This window comes from Leishmania donovani, chromosome 13, assembly GCF_000227135.1.
Source record: "Leishmania donovani BPK282A1 complete genome, chromosome 13".
Classification (NCBI taxonomy): domain Eukaryota; phylum Euglenozoa; class Kinetoplastea; order Trypanosomatida; family Trypanosomatidae; genus Leishmania; species Leishmania donovani.
The window spans coordinates 590,308-604,574 of NC_018240.1; the positions used below are offsets into that span (position 1 = coordinate 590,308).

The 14,267-nt window shown below is 60.7% G+C and overlaps 3 protein-coding genes across 3 annotated transcripts; all 3 read right to left on the minus strand.

Annotated features, from left to right (window-relative positions):
• Window positions 1–3,407: 3,407 nt before the first annotated feature.
• LDBPK_131530 (Ran-binding protein 1, putative) lies at window positions 3,408–3,884 on the minus strand (the record flags this gene model as incomplete). The annotated part of the gene is made up of 1 exon (XM_003859315.1): window positions 3,408–3,884. The coding sequence occupies one exon, from the start codon at window positions 3,882–3,884 to the stop codon at window positions 3,408–3,410; it is 477 nt and encodes a 158-aa protein (XP_003859363.1).
• An 857-nt stretch (window positions 3,885–4,741) lies between these two features.
• LDBPK_131540 (hypothetical protein, conserved) lies at window positions 4,742–7,060 on the minus strand (the record flags this gene model as incomplete). The annotated part of the gene is made up of 1 exon (XM_003859316.1): window positions 4,742–7,060. The coding sequence occupies one exon, from the start codon at window positions 7,058–7,060 to the stop codon at window positions 4,742–4,744; it is 2,319 nt and encodes a 772-aa protein (XP_003859364.1).
• A 1,424-nt stretch (window positions 7,061–8,484) lies between these two features.
• On the minus strand, window positions 8,485–11,658 carry LDBPK_131550 (hypothetical protein, conserved; the record flags this gene model as incomplete). The annotated part of the gene is made up of 1 exon (XM_003859317.1): window positions 8,485–11,658. The coding sequence occupies one exon, from the start codon at window positions 11,656–11,658 to the stop codon at window positions 8,485–8,487; it is 3,174 nt and encodes a 1,057-aa protein (XP_003859365.1).
• Between the last annotated feature and the right edge of the window lie 2,609 nt (window positions 11,659–14,267).

The window sequence follows — 14,267 nt, forward strand, 5'->3', positions numbered from 1 at the left end:
ACAGGCAGACAGACAGACCGAGAGGGGTAGGGAAAAAAAGGGTGGAGGAAAGATAAGAACGACGAGAGAGAGGCACACACATACACGCAGGTTGCCAGTCACGCCCCAGCCTTCCCTTCCTCTACACCCGCTATTAGCGCAAGAGAGCGAGAGAGAAGGGAGGAGACAACACAGAGAGAGACAGTGCTGGGCCAGCAAAGTAAGTCGCGAGTGAAGGAGAGGCAGACTCAAAATCAGCCACTATACATGGGACTGGCGGTGGTGAGGAGGCGATGACGGAGAACGCGCGAGGGAGCGAAATATGTAGAGAAGCAGGGTGTGAGGCAGGAGAGGCGGACGGCGAAGAGGGTCGGAGCATGTAGATGATGATGTGCGTGTGCCGAAGACGCACGCGTTAAGGCACACACCTCTCTAGAGGCCCCGTGGAAAAGCGCTTCACTGTGTGGAGCTGTGGACGTCACCGTGGCTAGCCTAGACACCCAGAGGAGAAAAGAGCAGAGACGTGCAGCGGTTATGGGGAGCGAAGAGGAATACATCACGTCTTCCACATGCGCTGATCCGACGTCAATCCTATGGCAGTGAGCCACATGCGGGAGATGTGGGTGTGGACTTTGATGGCGCGGCATCATGGTGGGTGAGATACCCCACCCACCCCCTCTAACGAAACCGCTGCTCAGCACAGAAAAGGAGGGGTGTGTGCGCACCCTCAGAGGCCCGGCTAAAGACTTTGCGTTGCTCCTCTTTTTTTTCGTTCGGTGCTCCGCCCCACTCGCGCTGTAAACCAAGAATGTGCACGCCATCTACCTCCGCAAGCGCAAGAGGATACATAAATCCAATCCCGGTGACGCGCACACACGCGCGCTCACTCATCGACAGGGAGGCGTGCGCCTGCTCAGGGGAGAAGGAAGAGATCGCGGAGGTACAAGCGCAACAGCAACAAAGAAAAAGGGGAGGGAGGCGTGCCCTCCGCCGACGCCCCCTGACGCACGCACGCGCAGAGCGAGCGAGAGCCTCAGTGAGTGTAAGGAGTCGTTTCATGGGAGCAACACGTAAAATATAGAGAGAGAAAGGCGGCTGGGCTAACAGAGAACGAGCATAGCATGGATAGCGATAGAAGAGGGTCGAGGATGGGGGAGGGGTCATCGGATGTGGCAGGGCGCGGGAGAGGACTCGCGTAGATGAGAGCCGTGAAGATGCGAGAGGAGCATACATGCAAGTAAGACAAGAGTTGGACTTGATGATCATTCCTCTAGGACTTGCGCGGCGCACGCCACCTTACACGCGCAGCAAGCCGTTGCAGGCATACTTATCCGCACTTCTGGATCCTCTTGCACCACCACCCTTCAATCACTTCCTCACTCAACGGATACACTAGAGGAGGGAGTTCAGCACACCGCAGAGCAGCGGCGCCGCGGATAAGATCCACCCCTTGGCATACCTCGATTTACGGAGGCCAAGCGATGGCATTACCATGGAGGAGTGGGGGCGGGGGAGGGCTGCAGAGATGAGGAGGCGGGGGAAGAAGGTACCTTGCAGAAACGAATGCGTGCCCACGACGAAAACTTGTCAACAGTCACAGCGAGAGACGGAGAGCACGAGGGCGGGAGGGGTGGTGGTGGTGGTGATGTTAGCTGCTGGAGGGCGTTGCAGGTGATGGGGTGGTGGAGATGGAAAGGTACCAATCGAGGAGAGTGAGACGGCGGAGGAGTGAGAGTGCGCGCGCGCAATGTCCGGTGTGCCGCGCGAGAAGAGTAAGGAGTCGAGGTGAAAAAGCACGAGCCCAACTTCCATGCATAACGACACAAAAGCAACAGTACGGCCAATGCGCCCAGCAGCAACTACGAGGTGTTTTGGGGTGTGCGCTCGTGCGTTGCGGGTGGATCTGTGGACAGCATCCGGTCCTGTAGCGGAAGGAAACGAGCGAAGGGAGCAGACAAGAAGATCTGCCGATATATATATATATGTATAGATGAGGTGATCGTTGCAGCGGTGCCGCATGCATATTCTCTCTTGCTCACTAGCTCTCTGTGTATGTGTTCTAGCTTTCTGTATCTCGGGAATCCGAGAGCTTTTTATGCGTGTGCGCGCGAGTGCTGCCAAGGAAGACCACAGCATCAGTGATGGGAGCACGTACACATGCACGCACGTGCGCACGTCGAGTCGACGTCAAACACGCGAGCGAGGTTGCATGAATAAGAATGGCTGTTGTCTTCGTGTTTGCTTGCCTGCCCCTCGCAGGGGGCCTGTCGGCTCTTTGCAGCAAGCCGTGTGCCTGCGTCGGTGTGTGGAAGGGGTGGGGTGCGTGGGCGGAAGAGGAGCGCCCGAGAAATGAGTTAAGTAGAGGGCACGGCGAAAGAATCGGGGATGGCTCATAGATGAGAGAGCACCTCCAAGGGCGGAGGCAGGTGAGTGCGCCCTTGACGCCATGGATGCTAGGTGCGTGGCCGACTCGCCTTGTTCGAAACACGCACTCGAGCAGCAGAAGCAGCGGCTAGCGCGTCAGCAGTTGCTGACGAGCAGTCATGCTTCCTTGTCGAGTTTCCTTTCACTCTGAAATGCAGCAAGAGCACGCGCTGCGCAGCGTGTCCCAGGGTAACCGTAAGTGGTGATTGCGGCTTGGCAGAGGCGCACACACGGGCGCTGCCGTCGCCACCACACCTCGACGGTCACCTCCATCCTTTTTTTTTCGTTTTGTTTAGGCGTCCACACGCTGCTATCGTCGTTGAAGTGCGTACACACTTCGGTCATACACACACATGGAGAGAGAAAGAAACGGAGGAAACCACCAGAACAGCACAGCATCACACAGAGCACGCGGCAGACACACCGAACATACGCACACGTGCGCATGTGTGGGCGGGAGAGAGTGGGGCGTTAGCGTGGCTCTGCACTCGACCGCCCATAACCGCTCACAACAGCACGCATACGCAGAGGGGCCATCCGTGCACACACCGTGAAGAGCCTCCGCCTGGCTTCCTTTGCCGGCGATCCAGCATAACGCCGCTTCTCCACACGCGGCGCCGATACACAACACATGTGCACGCGCAGGCACGTCGTCGTCAAAGAGTTACGGAGAGAGAAAGAACAGGTTCGAAGAGCGCAGAGATACGCGGCAACGCCTCTGTGCCCACACACACACACACACACACACACGCACGCTTCGCCAACGGCAAGGAACAAGAATGCAGAGAGAAAAGTGGTCTCGAAGAGGCGACGTTATGGGCACCTGCGTTTTAGACAAAATACGTGCGCTCTCCTTCCTCTCCGAAGAGCACACACACTCAGGCGCACCTGCATGCCCGGCTGCACACATTGCTCTTCTTCGTTTCTGCTCGACACACACGCACGCACAAGAACTCAGTGCGAGATGCACTCGTGAGCGTGGATGTCTGTATGCGGCCGCTCGTCTACACGCTTGACTTCTCAATCGCCCCCATCATCTCGGCCAGAGCCTTGTCCGCTGCCTCCTTGGATGACAGTCGCATCACGAAGTTCTCCGGGAATCCCTCCTCGTCATCGGTGAAGTCCTTGAAGGCAGACCACACAAGAATCTTTTCACCCTGCTTGTGCTTGGTCACCTTCATGCCCTTCACTAGGTAGTGCTGCGCCGCCAGCTTGCCAACGCCTTCCCGACGGAAGACGAACATGTACTTGGACGTGTTATCCTTGCGTTGAAGCACCTTGGCCGTGCCCTGCCCACGCTCCTTCCACTGGTTCTCGCCCTCATCGAAGCGCATGAGCTTGCCGCTGTCCTGCCAAATGACGTTGAAGCGCTCCTCGCCGCTCTTCACGTCAACGGCGGCGAAGCGGGCGGCACCGCCGTCGGAGACCGCCACCTCCTCTATCTCCATGAGCTCATTGCCGTTTTCGTCCGTCTTGGACATCGTTTCTTACGTACGCGTACGCGCGTTTGGCGCGTTGCCGGTGTGCGAACAGGGGGAGGGGTAAGGGGGGGGGGTGATTGGCTCGAGCGTGCGAAGAGGACCGACCACGGATACACACCACAGAGGGTCGTTCGTTCCTTTCTTTTTTTGTGTGTGTTTGTTTTGCTTTCTCGTGGTAGTGGTGGAGGGGGGGGGGACGCCCACAAAACCTGAAAAAAATTATTGTTGCTGCGTGTTTGAAATGGAGTTGATGGTATGGCAGTGTGAAGCGAGCGTTTTGTGCGCACACGCATGTCCGTGGGTGTGGCGGCAGCGACCGCGTGGCACACGCGACGAGTCGCCTCCGGCCGCATTGAGTTCCACCACGACGCGGCATCAGCGGTGAAGACAAGGAGCGAAAGAGGAGGAGGAGAAAAGAGACGGATGGACGCATGCACGAAGTGTAAAGATAAGCAGCGGAGTAAAGAGGGAAGACGGACGGTTGTAGGCACGTCCTGGAGCGCTTCGTCAACGGCTCAACCCTGCACAGACTCAGCCGTTTTGAGAGGCGGCAGGGAAGTCTGGGATGCGCGGTGCGGTCATGTGCGTGCGTCCCTCTATGATATATGCGGGAATACTACATGTGTGTGAGTGCGCGTGCGTCTATGTAAGGCGAGCAGCAACGAAGATTGGCAGAGCACGAGTACGACTGCTTCTGGTGCGATAGCATTGCGCTGGTCGCAGTGGAGGGTGATGCGACTGTGTGTATGAGCGCATGAGCGGACTTGCCGAGTCGTGGGCCACGCGCTGCCCCACCGATCTACACTGTTCGCCATTTCGCACACAAGCGGACACACACATACGCCACACTGTCTTGCTCAGGCCAGCACATTGTCGGCGATGTCGGACAGCGAGGGAAGACCGGTGGTGGCGCTGCTGCTGCTGAGCAGCACGGCGGGGCAGTCCTTATTGTCGTCATTCGCTGCCTTCACAGCTTTTTCACCGGACTCGATCTTCATTGTGGTGGCAGCGTGGCGCTCGGCACGGTGAGCGGCCATGCTCTGCCCATCCATCTCGGCGTCAACTCGCTCACGCTTGCCGCCAGACTGATGCGTGCTGAGGCACGACTGTGTGAGACAGTATAGCCTCCACGACGGCAACAACGTCGACATGCGCAGACCATCGGCGCGCGCGCGTGAACTCACCGACGTGTCTGTGGGATTCTTTGCCTTGCCGCACACGTCTGTCATTCCCTGGTCAGGAAGCGGCGTCGTCGACTTGGGAGAGGGAGCGAAGAAGTACGGCGCGGTGATCGCAGCGGTGCGCGAGTCGCAGCCTCCCGGTGCCTCTCCACCCGATCGAGACGCCGCCACCGCCGCCTTAGACGAGGGGGGTGGCATTCCCGCAGGGCGAATACGGAATCCCCGCCGCGGCTTCTCCTCGAGCGCGTCAAGGCCATCATCACAAACGGCGGCGGCATCGCGTGCGCCAAGCAGCCCTAAGAGGGTCAAGGTGCCAAGACCGCTTCGACTGTCGCTGCCTCCCACCTGCGAGAGTAGGTAAGCCGGCAAGTACGGCACCCACCGCACAACACCGCCTCTCAGGGCCACTGCGTCCGTGCCCGTCGTCGCCGCTGCTGTTGCGCCACAGCCGGTGTCGTGGTTGTTCACAAAGGGCACGCGCAGGTACGGCCCAAGGCGCTGCATAACAACCTCCCCTCGGCTGGGGCGGTAGTGCAACGGTGTCACTGACAGCGGGCGAAGTAGCGCGACGAAGTCCACAATCTCCTGCGGTGTGCTGTGAAGCGTCGTTGGGACTTGCCAAACCTGGCCACTTGCCGCTGGGCCGTGCGTCTGTGACTGCAGCCGGGCCCAGCCTGAGATGACGACACCGTAGTACGGAGTCCCACCACGCGCTGCCGAGGCCGCTTGCATGGTGGCAGGCTCGATCGAGGCACGGCTGCTGACTACCTCGATGAGAGGCGGCTCGCACGAGCGTTTGACCGAGTGGTCAGCGGACGGCTGTGGTTGCTGTGGTAGCATCGCACCACGGCCGTTTCTTAAGCATGCCCACCACTGCTGCTGCTGTTGCTGAGCTTGTGAGAAAGAAACAAAGCAGTTGAGGTCGTACGGGTAGTGGGCGGCCTCGCCACCGGAGGCCCGCCACGCCAGCTCCTCCGCCGACAGCGGTGGCGCAGCACCGTCAAGGCGGGCAGGGCTTGCCCCCTCAAAAGCCTTCAGGTCATCCCGCTCCTCCTCAAGCGCTTCCACCACGGTGAGTAGACGTGCGTAGCGGGCGTCGTCGATGATAGCCCTCGTGCGCAGCCGCGCTGCCAGTTGCTGGATGAGCATCTCCTTACCGAACTGATTGTGCAGGTACACACGAACAACAAATGGCAGTCGAGTGTTGCTCGGCTCAGCGGATGCTGATGAGGATGAGGATGAAGGTGTCAGTGCCTCGGCGGTGCCGTTGGCGTCGCATTGCGACTGCTGCTGCACCCACTGCGCATGCAGTTGGCGCTGGTAGTCCATACGACGCCCAATCGCTTCGATCGCCTCTTCCACCTGATCTGCGTCCAGCAACTTGCTTAGCACGCGGATGCCGCTGTCAGCAATGCCAACGCCGCGGTGGCCGACGAGTGGGCTTTCAGTGCGCGCCGGCCACGACTTCAGCTCTGCGTGCCCCAAGTGAAGCCAGGTGTCGTCCAGATAGAGGTGGTCGACTCGGTGCGACTGGAAGAAGGTGCGCAGTGGGGACATCTGGGCCGCCGTCTCTGTGTACTTGAAGTCGCCGGTGTGCAGGTAGGTGACGCCGGACGGCGTCTCAATGTAAATCATGGCGCTACCAGGTACGTGAAACGCCGGAAGCAGCGTGACGTACACTACAGGGACCGCAGTGGTGGTGCTGCTGTCGGTTTCGCTGTGCGCCGCGGCAGCGGCGGAGAGAACGGAGGTGCGACACCAGAAGGGCAGCCCGAGAACGCGTCCGCGAAGTCCTTCAAACTTGTTCAGCAGCAGTTGCCGAGTGAGGGTGCTGGTGATGATGAAACCGGCCGTCCAGGTAGAGCTGAGGCCCTTCATGTGGTCCGTGTGAAAGTGAGTGAGAAAAAACAACTCCGGCCCGCTGCCGCTGTGGCTGCGGCGGCCGGCGAGTGCCGGAAACTCGTCAATGATGATGGGGAGAGACGACACACGCATGGCGAAGTCGAGAGGTGAGCGCCTGCATGAGACAATCCGCGGACAACCCACACACGCACAGCGAAAGAGAGAGAGAGCACAGATCGCTGTAGATGGGCGTCCGTGCAACGGCGCTGAAATCTGTATGACGCCAGCTTCGTCTTCCTGAGATGCGAGAAGGACGGCGAAGAGCAGAGGTGTAGAAGGAAGCGATGCAGGAGGGGCACAGACGGAGCGTACAAGGAGAGGAGAGAGGGATGGACGCTTCGTGTTCGTCGGTGCAGCTGGAGTGCATAGTAGCTCGCGGCATGGCTTAACTGAAACAGCGACCTTCGTTGCCGTGAGAACGCAGTGCTTTCGGATTCCCTGCACCTCGCCACCACCACCACCATCACCCCAAACCCTCGTCCACCTGTCCGGGAGCCGGGGAGCACACTTGGCTTGATGCGTCTCCTGCACTTCCGTGGTTGTCAGAATGGCTCTGTAACGCTTCTCAGCCGAAGAGTCAAGAACAAAAAAAGAAAAAGGGAAAGGAGACGAGAGATCTACAGGCGCACGCGCCTGCACGGAGCCCTGCGCGCACAGGCGAGATGCGCACCTCTGGGAAACTCTGCAGAGGGTAGAGCGCTCGGTAGCAGGAAGGCGGCTGCGGGAAGCTCCAAAACACGAAAGCGAACAAAAAAACAGCAAAGCCCTGAGAGAGGCGGAAGAGGGCCACGGGTACACACTGGAGCACGCGCGTGTGCCGATGTGGGTGCGTCGTGCGCGTGTCTGTGTACTCGCACCGGCACGCGTTGAAGGGCTGAGTTGTAAGACTCTGTTGTGCGGGGTCGCTGAAAGGATGGAGAGGTAGAACGGTAATGGGCCCCTCCGCTGCTCCGGCACGCACGGGCCGACTCAAGCGTCGTCACTGCCTGCGTCCCTTCCCCCACCACCATCTCCGCTCCGCACGAACACCTCCCAGCATCACCCCGCACTCTCGCGGAGCAGCTGGACAACAGCGAATGGGGCGTGGACAGAAGACGCGGAGGCGGCTGCAGCGGTCCTACGGGCCACCCGATCCCTTTGCGCGAGTACGAGCAGAACAGGGCAGTTGAAATGACGGAGTGGGCGGATGAGCGGAGACGATGCAAGCGGGGAGGGTGGTGGCTCCGGTCGCATAGGGTGAGGGGCCTGTAACGAGCTTGACCTACACGCGCGCAACACCCTTCAGCAGCAGCAGCTGGTACCTAGCCGCGCAGAAGGCAAGTATCATTCCTTAGCACGACCACACGCACATGTATACATTGTGCAAGGGAGCTACGGGCGATAAGGACGTGATCCGAGTGGGAAGGAGGTGGGGCCGGTGCCGCACACAAGGCGTCCTCGTATCTAGTGCCACATGATCACCTGTACTCGTACGAAATTTTCAACCTCCCTTCCTGCCTCTCCAGCGCTGCTGTCTTCTACTTCTTGCCACTCCTCCCTTGCGCTGCCGTCGACGACGCTGTCGGGAGTGGCGGCATGCCAACCAACTTGCGGATGTCGCTGTACGCGTACGCCTTTCCCAGCTCCGAGCTCGCCTTGATGCGCAGGAACTTGTCCTCGGTAACGAAGAGCACCTTCGCGGCCTGGTGCTGACTGAGGTAGACGGCGTAGCCGAGAATGCGGTCATCATTGGTCGTGGCATGCCTGTCGTATTCCCGGACCACCTCCGTCCGTTTCTGCAGCCATAGGTGACTCTGTGCCTCATTGCTCAAGCACGCCGCAATCCAGTTGCGCAGCTCATGAGCCCGTTGCCGGCGCCACTCGCGATCGTGGGTGCTGTTCACACCAGCGGTGGATGCGGCGGCGGTGACGGCGTGGTCGTCCTTGGCGCTGCCGCCACGGTCCTTGTGCATGCGGTCCAGCTCGTCGAGCACAGTGAAGGGGATACCAATGAACGACTTCTCCAAGATCAAGTTCATCACGCCCGGCTCGGAGTCGAGGAGAGAGGAGGTGTCGAAGACGAAACACCGCATGTCAGTGCTGTTCTTGCGGCTTTGGGCGCTGGCAGTAAGTGTGCTCGCCTTTGAGAATACACGAGTCGTGCCGGCCATGCTGGTGGCGGCCATCATCGTCGTTGCCGGTGTCGTCTTGGCCGCTGCGGCTACCGCGGCAGCCGCCGCCGCAGTGGCGCTGCGAGTCATCATGGACGGGTAAGAATAGTGTGGGGATACAGAGGCGAAGGAGGAAGAGGAGGGCGCTCTCGCATGCTCCTCGCCATCGCTGACATCATCCGAGCCCTTGGCACTGCCAGCGGTGCCGCGCTCTTTGAGGAGTGCCGCCGAGGCTTGCGTCAGCGCCGCGTGAAGCGACGGCGAGGCCAGCGCAGCGAACGGCGAGGAGGTCGACCAGGACGGCGGTAACAACGACACGCTTCTCAAGAGCGCCTTGTCTGCCTTGTTCGGCGCCAAAGGTGATGGCTGCTGCGATAGGCACTCGCGCAGGTAGTGCACCGGCGGTGCTACGGCGCTCCCGAGAAACGGATTGGGTACAGCCTCCGGGTTCTTCTCGCCTGCTGCCTCGCCGACCGGCACCGGGGCGGCCAGGCTGCGCAACTTGTTCATCAGCTGCTTCGCCCGCACTGGGTTGCTCGCACACTTCACGGCGCCTTCGACCGCGGCCGTGCCGATCTTGTCCTTCGGTGCCGTTGAGGGCGTCACGATGCTCGCGTGGCAGGTGTTGCCGCGGGTGCCCTTTCCCAGGTGGCCCTTGAGCACCACAGCCGCCGCCGCACTCTCCTTCTTGGCTGTCTTGGACACCGCACCTTTTCGCGGTGGCGCGCGGGGCATACTCATTTTGGTGGCTGCGTGGTTGCGGTCCTGCTTCGCACCGCTCTCGTGTGACGGCAATGCGTTTTCTGACTTGTGGCGGCGCGCGGCACGCTCCTGCGCTTCGACTGGGTCCAAGTAGGGCTCGTCGCTGTCGATCGCTGCAGGTGGCGTTGGGGTGGCGTCACCGCGTGCGGCGGTGGCCTCCGCCAGCACGCGGTGCTGCAGTGTACGCTCAAGCGCGGCTTCCAGAGCCGCTGCTGGTGTCGGGCTTGGCCTGCTTTCACGGTCCTCATTCAGTGTTGCACCCGACCGCTGCGCCGACGGTTGTGGATGCGGGTGCTGGAGGTTGGCGAGCCGACGCAGACGGGAAAGGTTCACGAGAGAATGCGGCTGCTGCGGCGGCGCCTGCGCCGACCCCGTCCGCGACGCCACAGAGGCCCCCACTGTCGCGGTGGGAGGCAACAATGTCGGCGACGCCGATGCTCGTTCGCGCAGCTGCGCGAGCCGTGTTGAGATGTCGGATGGCTGAGGCCGGCCCGTCCCTGGCGAGGGAGATGGCTCCGCGAGCGGCCTGGGCGCCACGAGCGTCGCGGCTGACTTCCACGGTGATCCTGTTGGTAGCTCGTGAGGCGTCGGTGCCCCACCGACGACAGACCCACCGCCAGCCACGCCGTCCTTGGGTGGGATGTAAGGATGCGAATCGCTACCGCACTCAGCAGCTGAGGTTGGGCACGGGCTGGAGGCGCGTAGGCGACTCAGCAGCGACTTAGTCGACCGCGCCGAGCTGCTCTCCGTGCCAGAACGATGATCGCCATCAGTGTCTTCTTCGTTGCGATATAATGTCGACGCTGAGGCGCGCAGGTCGGCGAGACCCAGCGACGGGGTGAGGAAGGGACCGCGACCAGCGGAAGCCGCCGTGCCGTTGACAGTCTGCACCGCTGGCGGCCCTTTGGACTGCTGCCCAGCGCTCTCTTCTTCGTTATGAAACGATGGGGCGATGGGCGGTGACGGTGGCTTTCGCGCACCGCTGCGGAGGTGCTTCAGTCGGTCCCTCTGCACCAGAGCCAGCGTGGTCTGCGCGGACGTGCCGTTTAGGAAGGACAGCCGCCGTACGAGATCGGGAGTGTACGGCGACGACACGCGCGACGATGACGCCGACGACGGGCCACTGCTACCGAGCTCGGATCTGGCGTCGCACGAATGACGGAGGGGCGACTCCTCGTTGCGGTATAAGTTTGACAACAACGCCTGAGGATCATGCGAGGACATGCGCAAGGGCGTCAGCCCCGCTAAAGCCCGCAGCCTCGCTAGTGACGATTCCGCCGGTGTGCTGGGGTTTGGGAAGGACGGAGACGAGGCTTGCGTTCGCGGCTGCTGCCCCGGTGGCCATGCTTTGGTGTCTTCGTGCAACTCCTTTGGTGACGACGTTGGTGCGGGCGCTCGAGAGAACGTGTCTGCTCTGCTACCCAGTCCCGTATTTGTGCTTGCGGGAGACGGTGCCAGTTCTGGGGTTTCTGTGGTCACGCGCAGGTAGCCGAATCCGCCACCGCTCTGAATGATGCTGTGTCTCAAGGATCGGCGCGTGTGTGTCTGTCCAATTTCGCCAGACGTTGATGGCGTCGAGGAGAATGGTGCGGTGAGAGATTCACAATGGCCGCCGCCGCTGCTGCTAGTGCCCACACTCGGTGTCGAGGACGTCGGCGCCGGCCGAGCGCTTTCCTTTTCGCTCGCGCTAGTCTCCTGATCTCCCGGTTTCGGCTTGTGTCGCAGCTTGCCTGGGAGACACCGGCCGCGTCGTTTGGTTGGTGTGGATGGCTTATACATGTACGCGCTGTGCGCCTCGTTCTGTGAGTGTCAGGGCGCCTCCCCTTTATTCGCTACCGCCCTTTTTCCCTTCCTCCTTCGGTCGTGCAGCCACGCTGTCGCAACGCACGTAGGCGCGTGGCTGTCCGAACCAGCTCGCTCCGCCCTCACCGCCGCTTGCTCTACGACACGCCTTTCGTTTGCGTGCGCGCAATCCTTTCTTGATCACGAGGGCCAGCGCGGACACGCGCGCAAGACTTGGCAAGCGCTCCTTACCCCTGCCACGACGGGCCCCGTTGCCTCGGCAGCGCAAGAGCACGAACGCTAATACGTTGCACTGTGAGTGCACGTAAGGAGCAGGGAGGAGTGCGAAGGTGCGAGGAGGGGGGGGCGATTCACTGGAGCTGGAGGGCCGCTCTTGTTTTTTTTTGGCAGCCGCACCTCTCTCGTCGGATTGCGCAGAGAGAGACGTAACCACGAGCGCCACGTCGTTATGGCGGCAGCGATGCGCACACTTGCTTGTGCTCTATGGCGCTTTTCCGATCTCTCTGTCACCTTCTCGATTTCTACTCTACCGATGCTGCTGCTGCTGCTCGCCAAAGTCCGCCGTGGTGGTGGTCACAACTCAAGCACCTCGCTCAGCGCCTCGACGTAAGACACGCCTGCACTGTTTGGGGGTGGGAAGGGATGGAGGGGCAGAAGTGCTAGCTGTTTTCTGCGCCGATGTTACGTACCACAGATCTCCCTACGGCGGTGCCAGACCGGCCCGTCACCGACGTCTTGGGGAAGGCGGACACGAGTGCGTGAAGCTTCTGCGCAAAGAAACCAAAAGGAAGCGCTCCGCGTACAGATACACGCCTCGAGCAGCCGGCCGCCCCACAGCGTGGCCCAAGTAGGGCAGAAGCAGAGCCACAACGATCGAAAACCTCAGTTTGGGTGCTGTGGTGCTTGCAGATGTGTGGGCATGCGCTGCCGCAGCCACTGCGTCTGCGAGGCGTGGGTGGGCGACGAGCGCGCAGTCCTGCGTGAATCTCGGGTCCCACGGTGTGTCGCGGAGGGGGCGGCAGAGCGGAAAGGTATGCGTGCCACGATAGTCAGGAAGAGGAAGGGGAATCGTGATATGGACGATGGACAGCGGACGGCCTCTCTTTGAGACGCCTGACCGTCCAGGTGGTCTCACACGTGGACGCGGAAAGGCTGGCGCAGACACACACGGTGGGGAGAGCGAAGGGAAAGAGCGAGGGCGAGGGCGAGAGAGCGATAGCGAGAGCAGGTTAGGTGAACGACATCCACGCGCTGTGCGGCGAAGTTGCGCGCATAGGTGCGTTCACGTGCATGTGCATGGTTAGAGGGAGGCCGAAGAGGAAGAGACCGGCGCGAGCAACGATGCGGCAGGGCAGCACCACAGGGGAAGGGCGAGGAGAGAGGGCGGGGTGCACGTGACGCCGTTCGCGCTTTCACGCGGTGACCGCATTGCCAACGTCACTTTCCGCGATTTTTTTCTTTGTGCTTTCCATTTTGTGTTGTGGCTCGATGAGTCGTGCGCAACAACCAGCAAACATGAAGCTGGGGCGTGGAGGCCGATGCACAGAGCGAGGCAAGGAGGGAGGCGGAAGTGCCGACGCAGCCACAGCAAAGTTATCCCGTTCAAGAGGAGTCGCGAGGACGGGCGCGGCGCCCCCTCTTTGCGGCACGCCAAATCGCCTCCGCAAGACTAAGGATCAGACACACGCACACAGACACGTACCGACAGACAGACAGAGAGAGACGACGACGTCATCAGACGCAGGCTGAGCCAATCAACGGCAGCGAAGAAGAAAAAAGAAAAGAGATGACGCGAGGGAAAGGCGCCGGCGCACTCGTTTACGAAAAAAAAAGCAGAAAAAAAAAAAGAATGCCGCCAATGTGTACAAGGCACATACACAGCGCGACCAAGCACACAACAATACGAGCATCACCGCCGATGTGACGCTTTTCGTATCGCGTCTCTCCATCCCGATCCATCCTCGACCGCAGGCAGCGAAACGCGACGGAGAGAGAGAGAGGAGGGCGGAAATGCACACCGAGGGCATGCTCGACCGTAGAGACAACGGGACAACACAAGGGAAAAGAGAAAGGATTTCGCTGAGTTCGAGGAAGGGGCGCGCATGTGTGTGTGTATGGTTGGACGGAGATCGGAGGGCAGAGGGTGCAGGGATGCGCGCACCAATAGACTATATACAGACCGGCAGAAAGGGGAGAAAAAGAGAGGGTCTCCAAGCAGCTCTGTCAGTGTGTGCGAAGGTGCGAGATGAGGTAAGATGTATGCGTCCGTGTGTGGCTGTAGGCTTCTACTCATGATGAATAGCACAGAAGAATAGCTTCACGGAAGCACGTCCACGCACAGGCAACCACACCAACATTAGACCCCCTCGCTTCACTTCGGGGAACACGCAAGCACAAACCAAAACGAAGAAGGGGTCTCTGCGACACGGATAGAGAAAGCTCGCGTATTACGAGACAACACGTCGAGAGCCACGTTACGGCTCACAGCGCGCACACGACTTTCAAAACATCCGTTACCTGCACATGCACGAGAGCAGCAGCGGCGGTTGATTCGCGCGCATACACGCGCAGACGAAACCCGCTGA